The sequence below is a fragment of the Sorex fumeus genome, unplaced genomic scaffold (genome assembly GCF_029834395.1).
Source record: "Sorex fumeus unplaced genomic scaffold, SorFum_2.1 ptg000072l, whole genome shotgun sequence".
Lineage (NCBI taxonomy): Eukaryota > Metazoa > Chordata > Mammalia > Eulipotyphla > Soricidae > Sorex > Sorex fumeus.
The window spans coordinates 16907092-16929851 of NW_026606129.1; the positions used below are offsets into that span (position 1 = coordinate 16907092).

Sequence of the window (22760 nt, forward strand, 5' to 3'; positions counted from 1 at the left end):
TGGTAAGGTTGCCTATGGGAGCAAAATCCCAGATGTAAATTCCATAGGAATTCGTGAGCAATGCACCCCATCTGATTATTGCAGAGTCCCTGCTCCAGTTGCTACATGTTACTCTCCATGGACACTTTTTCAGATTCTGTTTCATATGCCTTGCCAGGGATCCCAGACTCTGTGGCTGTCAGGATTCCCTAGGCCCACGCAAGAGCATCTGAGGTTAAGCTCACAGCCTCACTTTTCTCTAGGTACCTTTTAATTCACTGTTCCACCCTTTTTTTTGCATTGCCCCACCTTTTGTAACTTTTCTTTTACAGGTATCACTCCTGGCAATGTTTGGCCTGGCTATGTGGGTCTCATCATCCAATGCTCAGACTCAACACAGCTTGAAGGCTACTAGGGCAACACCAGGCCATGCCGGAGGGTTATACTGTGCCAGGAATCATGCTAGACACGTGCCTGACCTTTTCAGCTATTGATTACTCAAGCTGTTACCCATAGATATTATTTTCGATGACTGCATTTTACTTCCAGCTTGGTCTGAGACTGACATGGACAGAAAATAATAGTGAGACTTGTCATTCAAAATCCATTCTTTTATCTCTCACATGGAGAGAATAAAGTCAAAGGACACATCTTAGATCAGGCTGTCAAGAAGCAGACTCTGAAAGAGGAATTTTCATGCATGTGTGCATTTGTATGTGCATGTTGCCCATGAGTAAACTGACTGGCAGAGAGAAGACAAAAAGGGCAGAGGAAACTGAAGGCAATGATATGTCACAATAAAGTTTTCACCTTGACCTTCGTCACCTGAGACTCAGTCACCTGGGAGTGTGAACTGTGGTGGGTCTGACTCATTTGAAGGAGGGGGACTGATCTTGAGTACCACTGTCCTTATTAACACTCTTCCTACTCCTAGAGCAACATGGGACCACACCATACTACACTGGAAGTTGTATGCCAAGGTTGAGTCAAAGGCATGTGTCAGAAGGACCCAGATAGAAACCTTGTTCATGTAATTTGCAGCAATGGGAGAAGATGGGGCTGATCAAGAGGGTTGGGTGGGCACCAACAGTCTGTGCTATAAGTGCTAAGATAGATCCCAAAATCTAGAGCCTGTCTTCTTGTGATGGACCATGACTAGTGGAATGTGGAAAAATACAGCAACAGAAAAAGGTTTATGAGTGTGCAATGATAAAAAAGAAATGAATTCAAAAATTAGTTGTGCCATGAATCTGTAGCACTGTCACTCTCGGTAGCATGCCGGGCTCTCCGAGAGGGGTAGAGGAATTGGGCTGGAGCGATAGCACAGTGGTAGGGCATTTGCCTTGCAAGTCACCGGCCCAGCTGAGCTGGTTTTGATTCCTCTGCCCCTCTCGGAGAGCCCGGCAAGCTACTGAGAGTATTTTGCCCGCACAGCAAAGCCTGGCAAGCTACCAGTGATGGATTTGATATGCCAAACACAGTAACAACAAGTCTCACAATAGAGACATTACTGGGCCTGCTCGAGCAAATCAATGAACAACAGGAGGACAGTGCTACAATGCCACGAATCGGAGGTATTTCTAGCCACAGTATCCTCCCTGAATTTCCCGGGCAGGAAAAGGTCCTGAGTGGAAACCAGTGAACAGCTTGGCTCTAGAGCACGAGTTTTCAATCTTTTTCTAACTGCTGGCCTTCACTGTCCTACACACAGGTCCCCAGACCTACAGACAAGGCAATATAGCTGTGCTTCCCACCTTCCCACACCCCTGTAGTTGCAAAGCCGCTCTAGACATCCTGGATTAACAGATGCTTGTTGAACACATTCCATACTTTGCTTTGAAATGCCCCACTCTTACCTGCTGCCCTGAGCTTGTCAGAATATTCTTCGAGCAACATGGCGCTTTCATCCCCAAGACCATCTGAGAAAATGAGCAGCACCTAGGGGGTGAGAAAGGCAGGGGGCAGGGTGAAGTGGAAACAAAAATAACTGATGGAGAGAGAGGAGGCTTGGGTAAAACACACTGGGGCTGGAGGTTGGCGTTTTGCCAGGCATACCTGTCCTTGGGATGAGGATGTATTTCCAAAGGTATCCCACAGCGACTGCAGGAACGGCACGTTGAAATGGCTCGGACCAGTCACGGTAGCCGGCAGCAGCAGGCGGTTGAATAGCTCCTTCTGGTAAATCCAGAACTTGGCAGGGCCTTGTTGATCACTGCTCACCTTAAAGGCCATAGCCACCTGCACCTCAGAGCCTCCCCCACAGCTCACCCCGCTGATGGAGGAGATTTCCTCCAGGATGTCTGGGAGAGCTGATTCCAGCCGGGAGTGGCCGTCCAATAGGCGCTGCCCCCGTACATGAGTGGAAATGTCAAAGCCGACCACTACGTTCACGGTACACTCTGGAGGTCAAGGGGGAAGGAGACGAGATCAGCATGAGGACAGCAGCAAGCAAAGACAGATGGGGCAGGAGCAGGTCGCACAGTTACGGCCAGGGGTAGATGGAGCTTCAGACCCCAAAACCTGTCCTAAAGGAAAATACTGACTGCTCCAAGAGTGAAGAACTAGTGGACTTCCTCTGCCCCCTGCCCCCATTCTAACAGCTGTGATCTCAGATAAAGTAGAATTCATATATTCCCAATATATTACCAACATATCACAGATCTAAATTGTCCTTAGAGATAATCTAGTCCAAATGCCTGCCAAGACTCAAATGCCTGCCAAGGCCAGGTGGGTTATGGTGCCTGCAACAGATGGGCAGGGTAGAAGGAAAATGAAGAATGAATCAGACCTCATCACGTCCCTTTTTAGGTACGGGGGCCTAATATTGCCAAATCATCTGAGTTTTTCCAAGCAAAGACTGAAATTCATATTTCTAATGTAAAATCACCAGTCTGTTACCACTCCAGTCTGGCCACTCATTCAACACACTCTTGGCACCAGCCGGGAGCACGCAAATCATTTGCGAATCGCCATTTGGTCCCCCTTGTCTTACCAACTGACTTGTTTCCCACAGAAGTTGCTTCCCTACAGCAGGGGGAGGAAACCTAACTTTCTGAGTCCAGGCCCAACACTTCATCTACCACAGTAACCTGCCTCCAGTGGGTACCCCAAGATGATGAGGAGTTTGAAACAAACTATGCATTGTGTGAAAGAAGTGACTTCACTTCTGTCCACTCTAGAAAAATGAGCTAATGAGGAATTTCCTCAGGCCACTGCTCCCTGATGTTCTGTCCTCCCAATTCCCAAACGGAGACCTTGAGCCCCACCCCTAGGTCCACTCTTGTTGGGGAACAGTTTTTCTCCAACATGCCCAGACACATTGTGCACTGGGTCCAGGAAGATGTGGGGTGAAGGATGATGAGCAAGTGGAGAAACCACTCCAGGAGACAGCCAATGGCAGTTCACTTTATTGCCAGATACACAGATATTTTATAAAGGGTCCTGGTTTAAGAGGATGGTCCAATCACATAAAGTTTAGCATTACTGGCCTTTCCAACTCTCCTTTGCCCTGGCCCAATCCCAAATAGGGCTAGATGCTGCAGTTAGGAATGACTCTCTAAGCGTAGGTGACAATTCTTGGGGGATTGGGTGAGACTCAAGGCCGGATACCCGGTGTTTGTCAAAATAGGCTCAGACACTCCCTACTGGATCGCTACACAGGGACGGGTCTTATCTGCTGTGCTGGGACAGATCTTATCTGCTCTGGCACCTGTTGTTGAGTTCCACACACTCACTGGAGCAGAATGTTGGCAGTCTTGGCAGGTGACTACCTATTTCTTCATCTACTTTCCACAAACTTCCTGCCCCCAGGACTCGTTCAGAGCACCCTCCTGGCTTTTTCAGCCAATCCCACTTGTGGGTCTGGAATCTAAATCATACTGGAGGACAACGCAGAGCTTTCCTGTGACATGCTGTTATTAGTGTCATTTAAAGCAGACAGAGCCACAGATACAGTCACACATCCATGCACACACAGACAGACATAGATACACATGCAAGTCCCTTACAACAGCATCTCTCAATGTGGGGGAGTGATGTAAGACTCCCAGGGTATTTCAAAAGGGCCATAGGTCAAAATCCTGTACATGATGGGGGCCCAGCTTGTTATCAGAGAGTCACTCAGTAGGACAGGACAGGTCACAAAAAGGAAAAAGGATCAGAAGGGAAGAGAAGCTGGAATAAGGTTGAGAAACTCTACCTCACAAAGCAAGTTAATATATTTTAAATGGCGAATCTGCCAATTACCAAACGTTCTTTTGACTTATTTCCTACTGGAGGTAAGACTTTATCTTCAGACCCTTAAAATTCAGGAGGAGGAGACAGGAGAAGAGGTAAAGGTAAAGGTAAAGGCCCTCCCGTTGATCGTCGATTTGCTCGAGCGGGCCCAGTAACGTCTCCATTGGAGACTTTGTTGTTACTGTGTTTGGCATAAAAAAGTGCAAAAAGGAGCACAAACAGTAGACAATAATGAGGGGATAGGGTTACCAGCCTCTTCCCTTACTTTCCTGGTCTCCAAGTGATGCCAATTCATCCCACACCTGAGGGCAGGTGCATCCTGACCCACACACTGTACAAGTCTCTGCTCTTCTACTGCTCCCGTGCACATACCCTGAGGACCTGAAACATCACCAGTAATGAAGGAGGAGCCAAGTATGTTTTACCATATTCCCAGTAGCACTCCCTATTTCCCTACTTTCAGCTAATTGATTATTGTTCTCTTGTCTTCAATTGCTCTTATCCAGAAACACTTAAACCAGGAACACTTACCACTCGGCTCATCATTCTGGCAGATTTCCCGAACAATTCTCTTTTTCTGTTTGACAACATTTAATTGATCAAAGTTTTCCAAGATGGTTATTTTATCGAAATCCCCTGTTAATGGTAGAAACTGGTCCTTGGGATGATTTCCGATGCCCAGAACCAGGATGTGGATTTTCAGATCTTTCAGCTGTTTCACTGCCTCTGACACATCTCTGTTGGGAGGCCGGCTTGAGATCACCACCAAGGTCTGAGGGACACCTGCCTCTCTTCTCCCACCACGGACTTTGTCAAACATATATGCCACTTGGCGAAGGGCAATATAGACATCAAAATTGAAGTTAGTCTCCTTCAGCTTTTGGATTTCAGCGTTCCACTTGTCTTTTGTCAGAAATTCCCCCAAATGGATAATTTCCTTGTAGTGATTCCCGAAAAGGGCCACTCCGATTCTAATTTTTTGGGACTGAAGTTCAAACATCTCAGGTAGGTTTGACAATAAAGTTTTGATTTTAGAAAACTCTATGGCAGGTACTTCTTTGGAGCTGTCACAAAGGAAAATCACATCGGCTTTTTCATCACAAACTATGGGAAGAAAAAAAAAGGAACCAAATGGATTTCTCAGAAGTTGTTCTGTCAATTTTCCATTCACTCTAGTACTTAACTGGCTGGACCACATCCTTGGTTTAACAGCAAACTGAGATGCAGTCACAGAAGATAGAATCATGGACTCTCAACGAAAAGGGAAAGGGCAAGTGAATCAGCAGCCTGATGGTGTCTTCAGGTTCCTGAAAACCCCAAACTACATTTGGCTGGACCCCAACAACTTGGGACCACGTTTACCAAGAAGTTAAATGGTAAAAAGTTAAAGAATGTGGGAACCACACCCACAAACCACCTTCGACTCATCTATACAAGCTCATTTATTGGCCTTATTTCAGAGACCCATAGATAAATCTTGAAAGAGATAAAAAGTCACAGTTAATCTCAGACCCACACATGGCTAAACAGACTGGGATAAATCAGACGGGGGGCGAGTTGATCTGGTGGCCCACCCAAACTGAGCCCCTGGCAGCCACTTTATCCCACAATCGAAAATTGCTGCCATACCTCCAGTCAGACTCCACTGTTTCACGATGAACCTTACCAAGATATAATCTGCTGAAAGTTTTGGTTTGCAGATTTTGTGACTGAAATCTCCAGGCTTTCTCGAGGTCAGAATGGGCCACCTCCCCCTCATCCCTGTACTTCTGGAAGCCTTGGGAGTCACATCTATACCCCAAAGCTTCCACCCAATTGAAAAGCTACTCCAGCCTTACAGTCCCATTAAAAATAACAAATGCTCTGAACAAACACCATGACCTCTTAGAACTTAGTACTGCAACTTAGATTGAATATTGAACTTAGATATTCAGAGTGATTTACCTTAGAGACCCAGTTACTATGCAGAAAACTGGTGCATGAACTGCCAGTATCTTCCACTGTTAATTCAGAATTTTATTTCTACTGCAAAGTTTTGTATGTTTTTTAATAATATAATAATTTTAAATTTTAATTTTCAGAGGACAAGTTCCAAAAAAAGAAGACATAGGATCATCTTCTTAAAGTTGAATATGAATTTGTCTTATAACCAGGAGATCATGGAGCGATAGCACAGCAGTAGGGTGTTTGCTTTTCACGCAGCCAGCCCAGCAGAGCCAGGTTTGATTCCTCCGCCCCTCTTGGAAAGCCCGGCAAGCTACCAAGAGTATTTCGCCCGTACGGCAAAGCCTGACAAGCCACATATTCAATATGCCAAACACAGTAACAAGTCTCAAAACGGAGAAAATACTGGGCCCGCTTGAGCAAATCGATGAACAATAGGAGGACAGTGACAGACAGTGCATAATACACTTACTTCCAGACCCAATCCATCTCAGTGTCTATTTCCAAATGGTAGTCATGGGAAATAAAACAGAATTTGGATCACTATCAACATATCACAGATTAGGTACATTAGAGTGTAGACTAGATTAATTACTTTCGTAAACGATAGCCCTGCTGGTCAGATATAATTCCATTCAGTGCAAAAAATACTGATCCAATGGGAATGTGGGTGGAGGATGATTCATTTCTGGTTGGACAGTTTTCAGGGATGGGGAGTAGGTTTCAGAAAACCCACTGATTCGTATTGAGTGCCAAAGTAGACCTCAAACTCTTAAAAAGTAAGAGAAGAAAAAAAGGGAGAAGAGAAAATGGTGGGAAAGAAAAGTGAAGAAGCAAAGAATGAAGTGAGTTGGTGCCTTCCTTTCCTTGTTGGGAGGACTGGGCTGAGAAACAGAAAATACTCTGCCTTGGCAGTCTCTGAAGATCCAGCGGCAAGTCACCCATTCCTCATTCACGTTGTGAATCCCTTCATTGCAGTGTAGGGATTTGTTTCCCCCCTGGGATCACCTTAGGCCCCTTCCTTCCATATTCTCAGTAGCACTCCCAATTTCCCTACATTCAGCTAATATATTATTGATCTCTTCTGTTCAGTTGTTCTTATCCAAAAAAGTACATTAAGATTATTTGGGTTCCCCACAAGCCCACAATAGGTCTAAAAAACCCATTAGGATTTTTAAAAGAAAACAGCCTATTTTAACCATGAGTTTGACCATTTGCATTCATGCTAAAACTCATGCCCATTGTCTGATTGAGTCTGTTAAGCAAATGAAGCAACATAAGTAGCTGTGAAATGAGGTAAGTTGAATGTGGTCTTCAGAAAAGTTTTCTGTCAAGATCTAGGCAGCAAACCATACAGCAAGGAATGTTTTTCAAACTTCCTAGCAGACAATGCATATGGTGACAAGAAAGAACATTTAGATTTTGCTCAATTATATTTCTTTAAAAATAACGAGAAAAAGTGTCTTGAGTAATATTCAGCTCATGATACTCAGTTAATAGGAATCAAAACTTGGAATTTATGTTTCATTTGAACTTTCATTGACACCCCTACAGAAATACAAAATCGCAACTCACCTTCTGATGAACTTTGACACAGTTCTTCTTGGAGTAACAGGTAGGTTTTTTCCAGTTCTTTAAAATCATTTACATGGATGGCTTTGTTTTTATCTCCTGCCATTGCCTCAAGTTCATCTCGCTTAGCCTCTCCTACACCCACCGCATAGATGGTGATGCCTTTGTCCCTTAATCTCAGGGCTACACTGTCAAGCTCCTCTCTGTCATGGGATTCCCCATCAGTGATGATGATCAGTATCTGCCTCACATTTTGCTTGAGGCGGCTGCCATATTCCTCCGTGAACATGGTATTTGAGTAATTGAGAGCCTTGGCAGTGTAAGTATTCCCTCCACTGCTCTTGTATTGCATCAAATTATCAATGATGGCTGACTTGCTGGAGTATTTATTAAGGTGGAAAATAACCTCAGGACTATCTGAGTACTTGAGAGCTCCGAACTGAACCCGGTCCCTGCCAACATTCGCTTTTCTCACCAAGTGGATTGTTAGATTAATCATACTTTCTTGCTGCTGTGGCCCGATGCTGCTTGACTGGTCCAGGACAAATACAACATCTAGCATTTCAATGTCTTTACAATCTGAAAGGAGAAAGCAAGCATCAAAAACCATGCAGTGAATCTACACAAGCTGCTGGAAAGGGAGAGAGCAAGATAATATTGTCCAAAGACAATGATATTTCTGAGGTTGGTCACCTATTCATTGGATAAGGGAAGAAACCAGGCTTCAGAAGCATACAACTGGACAGATTGTATTTGTGTTTTATCTAAAAGACTGTCATTGACAGATCTTTGTTCTAATAATTCATTCCACATTATTCTAATCAACCATTAGGATGAGCAACACCTTTTGCTAAGCAGGTTTCCAACAGAAAATAAATGTTTGAGGTGGTCCAGTGTCAATTTAATGGTATTGCCAACCAGACTTGGTGTTTTAGAGTGGTCCAAAACTCTAGAATTTTCACCAATTTTTGTTGTTGTTTTTATTTCTGTGCTTATCTGGCTGTGTTCAAGCTTACTCCTGGCTCTTCACTTGATTATAACATCTCGCAGGCTTGGAGAACCATATATCATGCCAGAGATTGAACTCTGGTCAGTTGTGTGCAAGGTAAGTACCTGACCCACTGTTTTATCTCTCTGGCCCTAGGGAGGCCTTTCTTAAAACGTCTCATTACTTACTAAGAATTCGAGAGTCATTGTCATTTTGAAGGAAGAAAAAGACTTGAAGAATTTACAGAGAAGTTTTATCAACTTCCAGACATTTTACACACTTATTTTAAAGAACAAAGTCTAGAGGAAGTGTCTTCAAAGGCCTGAGAGATAGTACAGCCAGCAGGGTGCTTGCCTTGCATGAAGATGACCTGAATTCAATTCCTGACACCCCATATGGTCCGCTGGACCACCATCAGGCATGATCACAACCATTGCTGGTTGTGGTCTAAAACTCCAAATAAATAATTAATAAGAAGTGTTTTTTTTTAAAGTTCTCTTTGTTTCCAAGAACTGCATAAAACAAACTTAACTAACACTTTGGTTTGTTCTCTTGCTTATATCCAAATCACAGACAACAAAATGGGCTCAAAAGCACAAGCATTTTTATAACTTTAAGCCAAGTCATTGTTCAAAATTAACACATTCAAACTCAAGTTTGCTCAGTATGTTTTGAAAGCACTGCAGCTCATCAGATTAAAATGAGTACTCCAGGTAATCATGTTTTTAAGGAACAAATTAAAATGTATCCATGAACAGGAAAATGTAAAATATCTAGTTTATAAAAGTTATACAGGTGGGACCAGAGTGACAGTACAGCAGGTATTATTTTTCTTGCATGCAGTCGACCCAAGTTCAATCCTTGGTATTACATTTGGTTCCCCAAGCACCACCAAGAGTAACCCCTAAGTGCAGAGTCAGGATTAACCCCTGAGTATTTCTGGGTATGACTCAAAAACAAACCCACTAAAGTTAGAAAGAAAAACATGAACAGAAACAGACTTTTTTTTTTTTTTTGCTTTTGGGTTACACCCGGCAGTGCACAGAGGTTACTCCTGGCTCTCTGGCTCAAGCACTCAGGAATTACTCCTGGAGGTGCTCAGGGGACCATATGGGATGCTGGGAATCAATCCCGTGTCAGCCGTGTGCAAGGCAAACGCCCTACTTGCTGTGCTATCGCTCTAGTCCAGAAACAGACATTTTTCTTTCTTGGAGGGTAGGGGCCACACCCAGTGGTCCTCAGGAGTTACTTCCAGTTCTCCACTCAGGAATCACTCCTGGAAGTGTTGGGCGACTGTATGGGATGCCAGGGATGAACAAGGGGGTTGGACACATTCAAGACAAGTGCCCTACTTGTACTGTAGCTCCAATTCCATTTTAATCTTTTAAATAGCTTTTTCCTATGGTGGAGGGTGTGCACTTAGGGGGCTGAACTAAGATGAAGATGAATTTATATTTTAAATTATTTACTACTTAACAATGGTCATAGCTTGTCAAAGATTCTGGGAACTCATTTGAGATGAAAACACTGGATCTGGAAAGTATCAGTAGACTGGTATGAGAGATCAGAGTTCAATATAAAATTTGGAGAACTCCTTATAACAGATTTCAAACCATCAAAGTTAGACTATTTTATTGCCAAATCAGCTAAAATTGTTCACCTGGAATATTTTCTAAAAGTCACTGATTTAACAGAGATGTGACCATTTTCCTCTTCCTTCCTTCCTTCCTTCCTTCCTTCCTTCCTTCCTTCCTTCCTTCCTTCCTTCCTTCCTTCCCTCCCTCCTTCCTTCCCTCCTTCCTTCCTTCCCTCCTTCCTCCTTCCCTCCTTCTCTCCCTCCCTCCCTCCCTCCCTCCCTCCCTCCCTTCCTTCCTTCCTTCCTTCCTTCCTTCCTTCCTTCCTTCCTTCCTTCCTTCCTTTAAATTAATTAATTAATTAATTTGTCACACCCGGTGATGCTCAGGGGTTACTCCTGCCTCTGCGCTTAGAAATTACTCCTGGCAGTTTAGGGGACCACATGGGATACCAAGGATCCAATCCGGGTTGGTGGCGTGCAAGACAAATGCCCTACCCGCTGTACTGTCGTTCCGGCCCCAGTGTGACAAAATTTTAACATCAAAGTCCGCCTGAAGCCTAAACTCAAGAGTCCAATCCACCGTTGACTCCTTTATAGACGACCAGCGAGTCAGCAGCTCCTGTCTCTCAGCCCGAGGTAGCTATTGGATCACTTACCGTGCAGTGCGCACACCTGGAAGATGAGCTGCTTTTCGATGCCCTCCAGAAGATCAAAGTCCTCCACATGGAACACTCGGCTGCTGTCCCCACTGATCTCCTCCAGCTCCGGCCGATTGGCGCCGTATACGCCCACAGAGAAGATAATCACGCCCCTATTCCTGAGCTCCAGGGCAGGTGCGCCCACACTGTCTTGGGCTTCTCCATCGGTGAGGACAATGAGAAACTGTCTGACCTCGGCTCGCGCACCCCTGGCGGGGGTGAAGTAAGGGAGCAGAGATGTTAGTGCTTTTCCTGTGTTAGTGCCTTGGCTGATGAGAACCATCCTGTCGATGGCACGATAAACTTCTTGGTGTGTAAAATATGTGTTCAGCTGGAACTCTTCTTTGCTGTCATAACTAAACTGGACCACGCCTACGTGGGTCTTGTTGGGCCCAATTTCAGTCTTTTCTAACAGTCTTTTCATGAAGGTTTTCATTTTCTGGAAATTTTCATTGCCTATACTGCCAGAACTGTCCACCAGAAACATGATGTCAATCTTCATGTTTTCACATCCTGCATGTTATCAAAAAGACCAGGATTCAAACCATCAGTATTCTGGCATGGTTCTGAGAACATGTGACAATGTAAAGCAGAATTTAGCACATGAATCAGCAAACTCTGAAAATTAAATCAAGCCGTTGCTATTAAATTTAAAATCTTTATTGCTTCTTTAGTAGAAGCCTGCTGATGAGAACCCTGAAACGAATTTCTGAAGAATACTAAAGGAGTTTCAAAGAGGAAATGTAAGCATCCAAAATGTCTATCCATTTGTTCAAGGATACATCATTACTTTTTCGTCATTCATTCATAACTTTAAGTGTATAAAATATCGTGCATTGGGCTATAAATTAAGTATACAATGGTAATCACAAACACAATCAAAGAAAACCTCATCAATTTCCTACATACATAGGACTAAATTTTCAGAGTACATACTCGAAACAAAGAATTTCAAGTAATCCTTAAGTGGCATTATCTTCTGGGAGAATTTAAAGAGATTTCATAAATACCATAAATAAATATTAGATATTAGAGAAAAGCTTTTACAGTATTAGTAAGCATTTAGTCATTAAACAAAGTGTCTTCCTTGAGATATATGTATATAAATTATAGATTTTTTTTGATTTGCAGTGGACATATATTTGCATATAATTTCTTTCATAGAAAATAAACATTGTTAATTTATGGTACAGATGCTTTGTGTATATATATTTGCATATGTGCTATGAAAATATTCTTTTGCATGCAACTCTATAGTCTAATCCCGTTAATTCGTATTATCATCTCATTCTCTTACTAGTCCATCTGTTGATATTCAGAGTATATCACATAATATCTAAAAATAGCATAGGCAATTGAGGAAAGTATGCTAATTGGGGGAGCTGCACATATTGGTGCTGGGAACTACTCCCTTCACTGTGTTCATGTGTCCATTCCAGTGGTCCCATGCAGTGTGGTATGCCAGGAATCATAACATGCATCATTTGAGCTGTCTCCCCAACCAAGATTCTTAAAAAAAAAACGAAGAGAGAAGAGAACTATAACTCAAGACCCACACCTTCCTGAGGCCATCTTCAAAGTCATAAATAGGGAGAGTGCTGAGGAGTCCTTGGAGCCTTAGCAGAGCATCACCGCTGTGAAGTTATAGAATTCTCTCCTCCAGGAAATGCTTGCCAAGGGAATAGACTTTACATGTGGTTTAGGATTTGATTCACAGGTTCTACCTCTGTCTGATTTCCGATTGAGACAACCTCCATTCACTAACCACCATTCTATGCCAATAAAGATTTAGCTAGGCAGATAGCTGCTCGTGTCAAGACTGTACTTCCCAGGCTTCCTAGATACGGTCCTGTGATGAGGGGCTAGGTAATAAGTATAAGTAGGAGTGAGCCGCCTGTTTTGGTGTCTTAATATAAGAACTACAGAGCAAAATAGTTGCCTTGCCCTGGCCCTTTCTCAAATTTTTCTAGAAATGCAAAGCACTGAGACCTAGTATTTTCCTGAAGATGGAAGCTATGTATTAAACATGAGGCAGGTTTTGTATTAGACTTTAACTACTTACCCTGGACTCCTAGGAAAGAGAAACAATATTCTTTGTTTTTTACTTTCAACTTTTACACTTACTTCATCTGCCCCCAACCTCCATTCACTTGAGCACAGAAACCAGTCAGTATTTTTCTAGGACCTTGAGCATTAGTGTTTCTGCCTCTCTGCTCTTTATCTGATGGCTTATTTTCTTGTCCACAACTTGTCTTCTCCTGCCAATCTTCCAGGATTCAGGCACCTGAAATACAACTATCTAACCTGCAAGTGAGGCGATGTACCTCCTCATATTGGTCTAAGACAGACTTTCCCAAAGTGGGTAATACTGTCTGGGTGCGTGATTTGAGGAGGCTTTAGTAGTCTCTGGGGTGTAAGTAGGAGTGTGCTTTCTATTAGTTCACTTAAATAAAGTTTCCAGGGGATACTGACTATTTGTTTTTCTGGAAATAGGGCTTCAGATAAGTAAGTTTGGGAGCATCTAGTCTAAGAACTTCTCCCTTGGACGAACCTGAGATGAATTTGACTATGTTTCCTCAAAACCCTTTTTTTTTATTTCAACCTCAAGAAAATTGGGGAAACTTTTACTCTTATACTTTCTAAGATACTTTGGAGACTCAGTGCTATTTCTAACCATAACAGAACAATGGTCAAAATTGTGCATTATGACTCGACTGTGAATTTTACTTGCTCATTTTTTGAGTGCAATTTTTAGAGGATCAGTGAAAATTCCAACATAGTTTTCCTTTTCTCATCAGTGAACACCCTAAACCAGCCTCTGCAATAGCTAATTTTTGTTGACACTTACTATATGAGGGACATTCTTCTAAGTGCTTAGAATGCATTACTTCCTCTAGTCATCACAATAAGCCTGTACACAGTAACCATGGGAAAGAGGAAGGACCTATTCAAGTCCATAATTTATAAGTGCTGGTGCTGGGTGTTGAACTTTTATATTCCTGCTCTGTTACCTTTATTTTAGTCTATAAGTCAACTTGATTCTCAGAAGACAAAATTTTCAAGTGCTAATATGAGTAATCAATGTATGTCATCTCCACTTAGTGAAAGGCTATCATCAATAAGAGAAGTAACAATCAGGAAATTGTAAAGTGCACTTCCTCATTCTGTTACTTCATTTTTAGTCACAAAATTACAAATATGTGTCTCTGTGTCTGTACATAAAAAATAAACAATAGCCACATTTGTACTTGATATGCATCCATGATAGAGAAAAAATGTTTGCAGTGTACTATATAAAAACCCACCAGGATTCTCTGACAAAGGTATTATCCTGCTTTTGTAAATGAGTAACTCTGAGGTTCAAGGAGAAAAGTCATCTGCACTTATCTACTTAAAGCTGCTCATTTTCTTCTTTAACTAGTGCTTTCACGTAAACTCATGCACATTACACATATACACACAGATTACACATAGAATATTATCTTTCATGTTCCATGCTTTGTTGCAGTCACAACATTCTAACAGCCTTCCTACTTAGACTTTCCAAGATGGCATCAGGGCAATCTGTATAAGAATACTCCAATCTTGGCCATTGGTTTAAAGTGATAAAGGAAATTGGTACAAGGTTAGCCAGCCAACGGGTCTCATCACTCCTGATCTCAGCATGGCTCTGTCTGCCAGAGCAACTAGCAAAGTGTGAAATACAATCTTTGTTGGTTTCCTTACCTTTTTCAGCACAGATTCTATACACAATTTCATTTTTTATGCGTTGTAAAGAATCAACATTCTGCCCAAAGTGAACCTTTTCTTCTCTCCCAGCAATCTGCTGTAGTTGTGTTTTCTGGGCATTCCCAATGCCAATTGCATGAACAGTGATGTGCTCAGCTCTTAGGTTCTTAGCAGGCTCTAGGACGCTGTCTGTGGACTTCCCACTGGTTAGCACAATAAGGTATTGAGGAACCTGGATTGACCTCTGTGTCCTTCCCTTCCTTATTTTTTCCAGCATAAAATTCAGTGCTGCCCCAGTAGTAGGCCTGCCTTTTAGCTGCCTGATGTTATAAACAGCTTTTTGTAAATCCACTTCAGTGGAATAGTCACCAATAACAAATTCCTCCTCAGTCTTGTGTGAATACTGTACAACTCCAACTCGAACTTTGTCTGGGCCAATGGTGAACATTTTTATCATGTCTGACATAAATATCTTGATTTGCTGAAAGTGTGTACTCTGGATACTGGATGAGCCATCAATGAGGAAATAGATATCGGCCTCTTTTGTATCCATACACCCTGAAAAAAATTAAAAGAAAGTGAAAAGCACATTCTGCATTCATTAGGATAGGTAAAGAACTTAGCAAGAACATTGAGAAAGGAAACTGAGGTGTGCTCTTTCTCTAGCGGGATCTTGTATAAGTTTGTATAAGTCTGCCCACTTTAAAGAGCATAGCTGTGACCATTTTCTCCCTTGAAATTCACAGACTTCTAAGGAAATTTAAACAGATCTGGCCCGGTGTGGGGGTGTTTTCAAAGACATACCTGCAGATAATCAAAAAACATGAAACAGAACCTGAAGATCCCACAATGAAAATAGAATCTCTTTTCTAGTGACAACTCTTGCCTTGATAAAAGGCAAATGTTGATAAAGCATTTTTTTGTTGCTTCACAAGAAATGGGTTGAGGTAGATGACAAATATGCCCAATAACCCCTTATTCCCAGAGCAATGAGAAGAATCATTTGTGGAATATAAAATAACATAATATGAGAAGACACCAAGGAAAGTAGACAAGGGACAGGAATATTGCCCCATAGTTGGAAGTCTGTCTCATGAAATGGGGAAGAAGGCAGCTGGAATACAGAAGGGATCACTAAGACAATGATGACTGGAGGGGTCATTTGAGATGGGAGATGTGTGATGGAAGTAGATAAAGAGACAAAGGACCAAGTGTGATAACCTCTAATTATCTGTATTGCAAACCATAATGCCCCAAAGTAGAGAGTGGGCCTGGGAATATATCCCAGAAAGGCAAAAATGTATAGTCGAAGTGACATCTGCAATTGTTTGTTCATTGCAGCAGTCTTTACAATAGCCAGAATCTGGAAAAAAATCTGAGTGCCCGAGAACAGATGACTGGTTAAAGATACTTTGGTACATTTACACAATGGAGTACTATGTAGCTGTTAGAAAAGATGAAAACATGAAAATTACATACAAGTGGTAATACATGGAAAGTATTATGTTAAGCGAAATGGCTCAGAAGGAAAGGGATAGACATAGAAAGATTGCATTCATCTGGGGAACATAAAGTAACAAAATAGGAGACTAAGACCCAAGAATGGCCGAGATTAGTACCAGGATTTTACTCCATGGCTTGGAGGCCAACCACACATGCTAGGGGAAAAGGGAGCTCAGATAGAGAAGGGAACACCAAATAAAGGTGTTGGGAGGATTCTCCCAGGATGGGAGAAGCATGCTGAAAGTAGACTACAGAACAAAAATGATTGTCACCTACTGCCTCTTTTGCAAACTACAACACCCAATAAGAGAGAGAGAACAAAAGTGAATGCCCTGCCACAGAGGCAGGGGGTGGGATGGGGTATGGGGGGTGGGAGGGATACTGGGATCCGTGGTGGTGGGAAATGGGCACTGGTGGAGGGATGGGTATTTGATCATTGTATAATTGAAACCTAAACACAAAAATTTGTAAGTCTACAACTGTACCACATGATGTCTCACTAATAAAAAAAAGTAGAGAGTGGAAGGGGGGGAAATTGTCTGCCATAGAGGCAGGGAGAGGGTTCAGATGGGAGGATACTGAGGACATTGATGGTGGAAAATGTACACTGGTGGAAGGATGGGTATTCGATCATTATATGACTGAAACTCAAACATGAAAGCTTTATAACTGTACCTCACAGTGATTCAATAAAATAAAAAAAAAATTAAAAATCTAGAAGCAGACACAGTAGGCTTCTACTTAAATAACCTGTCATTGAATTTAGAGTAAAAGTAAAGTAAAGTAAAGTAAAGGCCCTCCCGTTGATCATCGATTTGCTCGAGCGGGCCCAGTAACGTCTCCATTGGAGACTTTGTTGTTACTGTGTCTGGCATATCGAATACGTCACGGGGAGCTTGCCAGGCTCTGCCGAGCGGCGAGATACTCTCGGTAGCTTGCCGGGCTCTCCGAGAGGGGCGGAGGAATTGAACTCAAATCGGCCATGCTGGCTGTGTGCAAGGCAAACGCTTGGACTGGTTTTGTTTCATGCCTCCACCTGTTTTCCTCTCTGATACTACACGGACCACCCCTTCACCTTGCTCACTACGTTCCCTCTGCCTGATGTTTTTCTCTGTATTATGAATGTGTCTCTTGATTGTGCACTTGCTCTGGAGGGTTCTCCCTCTAAATACTCACAACCAATTTCTTCTCATTTTCTCTTGGATCTGGAAACTCAAATGTCAATACTTTTAAAGGACTTTCTTTTCACCTCCACTAATGGCATGTCAGTCATCATCTATCCCATTACCATCTTTTAAATCATTTTCTCTTATCCAGAATCCCCAGATTATAGAAGACTTCATGGGGGTGGTGTTGTCAGAATTACCCGGGCACAAGCAGAGAAACCTGTACCAGGTACTAAGTTTACAATCCCTAGAATCTGTATCTCTTCCTGTCTATTTTCTTTATGCCAACCATTACTTCTTAAAATTATCTTACTCATGTGCCCATGAGGAGAGCCTGTTTCCTGCCATAAGATGCCACCTCCTATCACCGGATGGCCTCCTCCACTTCTGGCCACTTGGCTCCATACCTTAAAGATTTCAATAGATTTTTTTGTTGTTGTTAATAAAGGAGCCCTCAATGGTTTTCTCTTTGTTAAGCATACTGTATGAAAAAAATGCTTTCACTATCTTAATAATCTATTTATTAAAATTAGGTAGAGAAGAGGGCATACTTTTAAAATTCAGGTCATTAATGCAATTTATACATTTTATAGCTACAGATAATTTATAGTTTGATATGCTACTTCAACCAAAAGGGAATTAGTTACTAATAATTTTTAAATACTAGCAATATGGTTGACCCTGATAAGTAAATTCTGAGATAAACAAAGCATTAGGGGAAATGTAATATGTGCGCAAGTGTTAGAGACCCCATCTTGCTCTCAAGTATGTGCTTCTTATGGTCGCTCATTCTTTTTTAGTTTTACCCTGTCTATCAATTCTCAAAGATTCTCTCATGCATTGTATGTGTTACATCAGGTCCAGGTACATACTGACCTGGTGGGTGTGGGGGAAGAGCAAATATAAGATCTTCTGGAAAGACTTGTGAACATTATCATACAGACTCTGAAGATTATTTGGTTGCTTAACCAAATAATCTCAAAGTTTTACAAGGAGCATACCTTCACCCCAAGGATTCATTAATCCCTGTTGCTAGCCCAGACTGCCTATAGAAGGGATTCCCCTTTCCCTGTTCACCACCATAAACGTCTTCTGGTCTTCTAACTTACTTTCCCAGCCAATCCTATTTAAACTCCTAGTCTGTATCTGAGAGTAAGATGGATCTGGAGTGACAAGAAGACTATCACCTTTTCAGGCTACCAGTATTTGAATAAAATGGTTTTACTTATTTTCACATTGACTCTTGTATCTTGAATAATGAATTAGTCTTCAAGTGTGCACAAAAATTTGGGTTTGGGAAAAATAAGTCATCTGCAAAAGACTTGGCTAGATCCTAATATCCATTATATCGTATGGATCTTCCAGATGGACCATTATTTCCATCCTAAAAAGAATGTTGCAAAAGAATACTTGATAAATGGAAAAAACGATAAAGTTGATAATAATGTGGGTAATGCTAGTTTCCCCAATATCCATCTTCTCCCTCTTATACACTAACTGAAATCCAAGTTCTAGCTTAGATACTTTACTTCCCCACTGTCACTGTCCTGTTACTGTCCTCCCATTGTTCATCGATTTGCTCGAGTGGGCCCAGTAACATCTCCATTGTGAGACTTGTTACTGTGTTTGGCATATTGAATACGCCACGGGGAGCTTGCCAGACTCTGCTGTGCAGGCTAGATACTCTCAGTAGCTTGCCGGGCTCTCTGAGAAGGGTGGAGGAATCGAACCCAGGTCGGTCATGTGCAAGGCAAATACCCTACCCGCTGTCCTATTGCTCCAGACCAAAGAGCTTTCTAGAAAGTCTAACATAAATATTATAAAGATCACAAGGGTTTTATGCACCTGAAAAAAAAAAGATGTGACAGAAGATTACGGGAGAGCAGGAGGTGGCGGAAGCAGGGTCAGGGCAGCCCTGCCCGACCCCCCAGGGCCCAGCTTCTCCCCACCTCCCACCCCAGCACCCAGGCCAAGCAGCCCCTCAGGAAGGAGGCGCCAGAGCATATTCTAGCTTCCATTTTTACAATTAGATGTGATGTGGAATATAATAAGAAATGCTGTATGCCATACACAGCCGTTCTCAGGGCTTACTCCTGACTCTATACTCAAAGATCCCTTTCTGTCAGGATTAAGGGACTGTATGGGATGCTGGGGATCAAATCTGGGTGAACCACATGCTCCTGTTTTGCCATTTTTTAAAGAATGTTTATGTGTCTGAGCACATGGGTATGGAAAGAGAGAAGAGGCTAAAAGGCAATCAGTGAGACAATCAGACAGAAATAAATAGGATTACAGATGATCTTTACTATATGCTCACCAATACTAAACTATTTTATAGTTAAATATATTTTACATTGTATTGATATGCAATTGACATACGAAGAATAATTCATTGCAATTATTCAGTGATTTTTTAGTAAGCATATAAAGTTTGATAAAATCTAGTTTTGAAACACTTTTGTAATTCCTAAATATTCCCTTATCCAATTACATTAAGTCCTTGCTCCTGCCCAGACCTCAGCAACTATTCAAGTAATTATTATTTTTATAATGTAAAACAAAATTTTTAAACATACCAGTTTTCTCAATATCCCTGTGTTCAGCACGAGCAGAAATCTGGAACCATATTTTATTCTGGATCTTTTTCAGGAATTTCTTGCTGTAACTTTCCAAATCTGCATAGGACTGCAATTTGGACACCGTCTCTTCTGGCGGGTATGATGCTATCTCTTCCAACTGGGTGTTGTTAGCCCCCTGGATGCCCAGAGCGAACACAGAGATGCCCTTCAGCCGAAGATTCAGTGCCGCCTCCCGCACACTCTCGTCTGAGGGTCTGTGAGTGATCAGGACTGCCAGCTGAGGCACGCCCTGTTTCCTTCTGCTACCGCTGGACTCTGAGAAGGCTTCTAGACTCATCTTCTCAACAGCAGTCCCAGCATTGGATCTTCCAGCCCGGATAGAAAGCTTCTGAATTTGCTGCAGAAATTCAGACTTGGATGTGCTTGACTTTAGAAAAGAATCAATCTCGGCTCTGTTGCTGTAACTCATCAGTCCTAGCCGGACACAGTTGTTACTCACATCCAGGGAAGTAGCAATGTTCCTCAGGAAGTTCTGCAGGTGCCTTAAATTTTGCATGGACCCAACTGATGCATCCACCAGGAACACAATGTCAGCAAGTGAATCTCTTTGACAAACTACAGACAAGGGAACTATGGAGAGAGAAAAAGTAGGATGATTATCACAAATAGCTATCCCAGAAAAAATGAACTTTACACATTGGTAAAAGAAATTTGCAAATATAAAGGGAGTATCGTGGCAAAACAAAACTTATGAGGCCACTGAGTTCAAAGCTTTAACTTTTGTCTTCACTATCTGAAAGTGCTGGGAGCATGTTTCCTACCATGATCTCATGACCACAGTCACTGCCTCTACTACTACCACCGTTACCAATTCCACTTACAGGTATTGTCACCACCAACAACCATCACCACTACCTCAATCACTTCCACCTCTACCACCACCACCTCCATGTCCACCACCACCACCACTCTCAAATGCTGGGGTCAGGGAAGAAAGAGCAGGAGTAGGAATATCTCTGGTCTCAGAGAGCTCATGTTCTGTGGGGAAGACATTTAACTAGATGGCGTTCTTTCACTTAGGAAATAAAATTTGGCAGCTTGACTGAGGGACTGTGCTGTATATGTGGGTTGGAGACTAACCAGTGAGACCAAAAAATGAAGGAAGCCCTATCTGAGATGTGAATGAAGAAATAATACAAGCAAGATGTCCAGAAGAAATGGGTGAGTGATGACAGTAATGATGGATGAAGTCAAAGGTAAGCAAGTCCATGGAGGTTCAATGATCTCATTTGAATGTTTTAAACATAGGAACTGGAGAGTTATCTCAGATGTCAGAGCACATACATACCTCATATGTGAAAGACCCTGAATTCAAACAATAGCACAATTTGGCCCCAGAGAACTACCAGGTGTGCTTCTGCTGACCCCAAAGCATTACTGGGATAGATTTTTTGGTCCCAAGTACAGACAGGCATGAGCAGCACCAAGGGTGGGAGTGCTAAACTGTCAAATCCACACACTCTGGCACAGCATCATTGGGAGTAGCTATAATTCCCCTGAGCTCTTTTGGTGTGGTTTCTATTAAAAATACTATCCCAATTGTAAAGTAGAAGCTATGAATGTATGGATATCAATTAAGAAACAATAGCCTAAATCCAAGAAGGATAAGATAGTTCTTGGACAAGAGAACAGAATATATGATGGAATAACAAAAAATTATGCTGACACAAGGATTAAGTGTGGAGTTGGAGAAATGGTACAGGAATTAAAGCATCTGCCTTATATGTGGACCTCTAAGTACTTCCTGAAGTTATCCCTTACACAGAACCAGTAAAAAGCCCTGAGACAGTCATATGTGGCCCAAATCCTTCAAAAATGAAGTAGGTGTAGAACACAGCAACATGTGTGTAAACAGAGATACCAAGAGGAAGCAATAGAAGACTTGGCTAAGTAACTGAGTGGCTATTTAGTGGTATCTTTTTCCAAGGCAGAAAAAATAGTTGGAAGAACGAGTTACAACAAAGATTTAGGGACTGAATTTCAGAGACTCTAAGCTTGGGAAGGTGATGTAGAAGCAGGTGGTTGCATGACCTGGAATCCAGGGAAGAGTGGGTATGCTCTATGTACATAAAACACCTACTCCAGGCACAAGGGGAGCCGCCACAACTGTGGAAACTGTCACCAAGAGGTAACTCCCTCTGGCCAAGTCACAGTCGTTAGCACTCTGAGCTGCAGCATCCAGAAGGCATTTCTTACTTAACTCTATGGCATCAGTACCTACTGGTGCTTAGTGTTAGACTTGCAGTACTTAAATAATGGAAAATTACTTCACAAAGTGGCTAAAAATCCTTTTAGGATGATCATTTTGGGTTAATATTTGTAAATAGCTATGACTTACAAAATCTGTGCCAAATGCTCTACAAATTATCACACCCATTTCTTGTGGTAAATACGATGATACTCACTATATAGGTGAGGAGACTGAGGGTTGGAGATAAAAAAAAATAAGTAAGCTTTGAACTCAGAGCTTTCTGACTTCAAAGCCTTCACTTTCACCCTATAAATGGGAGGATAGGGAACTATCAAGCACAACCCATAGTTATACTGCACAGCTTTGGAGGAAATTAGAAGGCAAAGAGATGCAGGATAAACTCACAGAGGCCTCTTCATATTGTCCTAGAGAACTCAGGCTGAGATAGGGTTGGTTGGAAGATCTCTTCAAGGTCCCCAAGTTGAGGGTCCCAGGCAAGCTTCTTCCAGGGAAAGAATGGCACATATACTACATACAAG

General features: G+C 42.2%; 1 protein-coding gene across 1 annotated transcript in view; it reads right to left on the bottom strand.

Moving 5' to 3' along the window:
- Nucleotides 1-22760, bottom strand: part of COL6A5 (collagen type VI alpha 5 chain) — a 78530-nt gene that overhangs the window by 51905 nt on the left and 3865 nt on the right. Inside the window, 7 exon segments of the mRNA XM_056129563.1 lie at nucleotides 1836-1917; nucleotides 2035-2378; nucleotides 4747-5319; nucleotides 7735-8310; nucleotides 10952-11506; nucleotides 14720-15280; nucleotides 19968-20658. Of these exon segments, the coding sequence (XP_055985538.1) occupies nucleotides 1836-1917; nucleotides 2035-2378; nucleotides 4747-5319; nucleotides 7735-8310; nucleotides 10952-11506; nucleotides 14720-15280; nucleotides 19968-20658 (3382 nt within the window).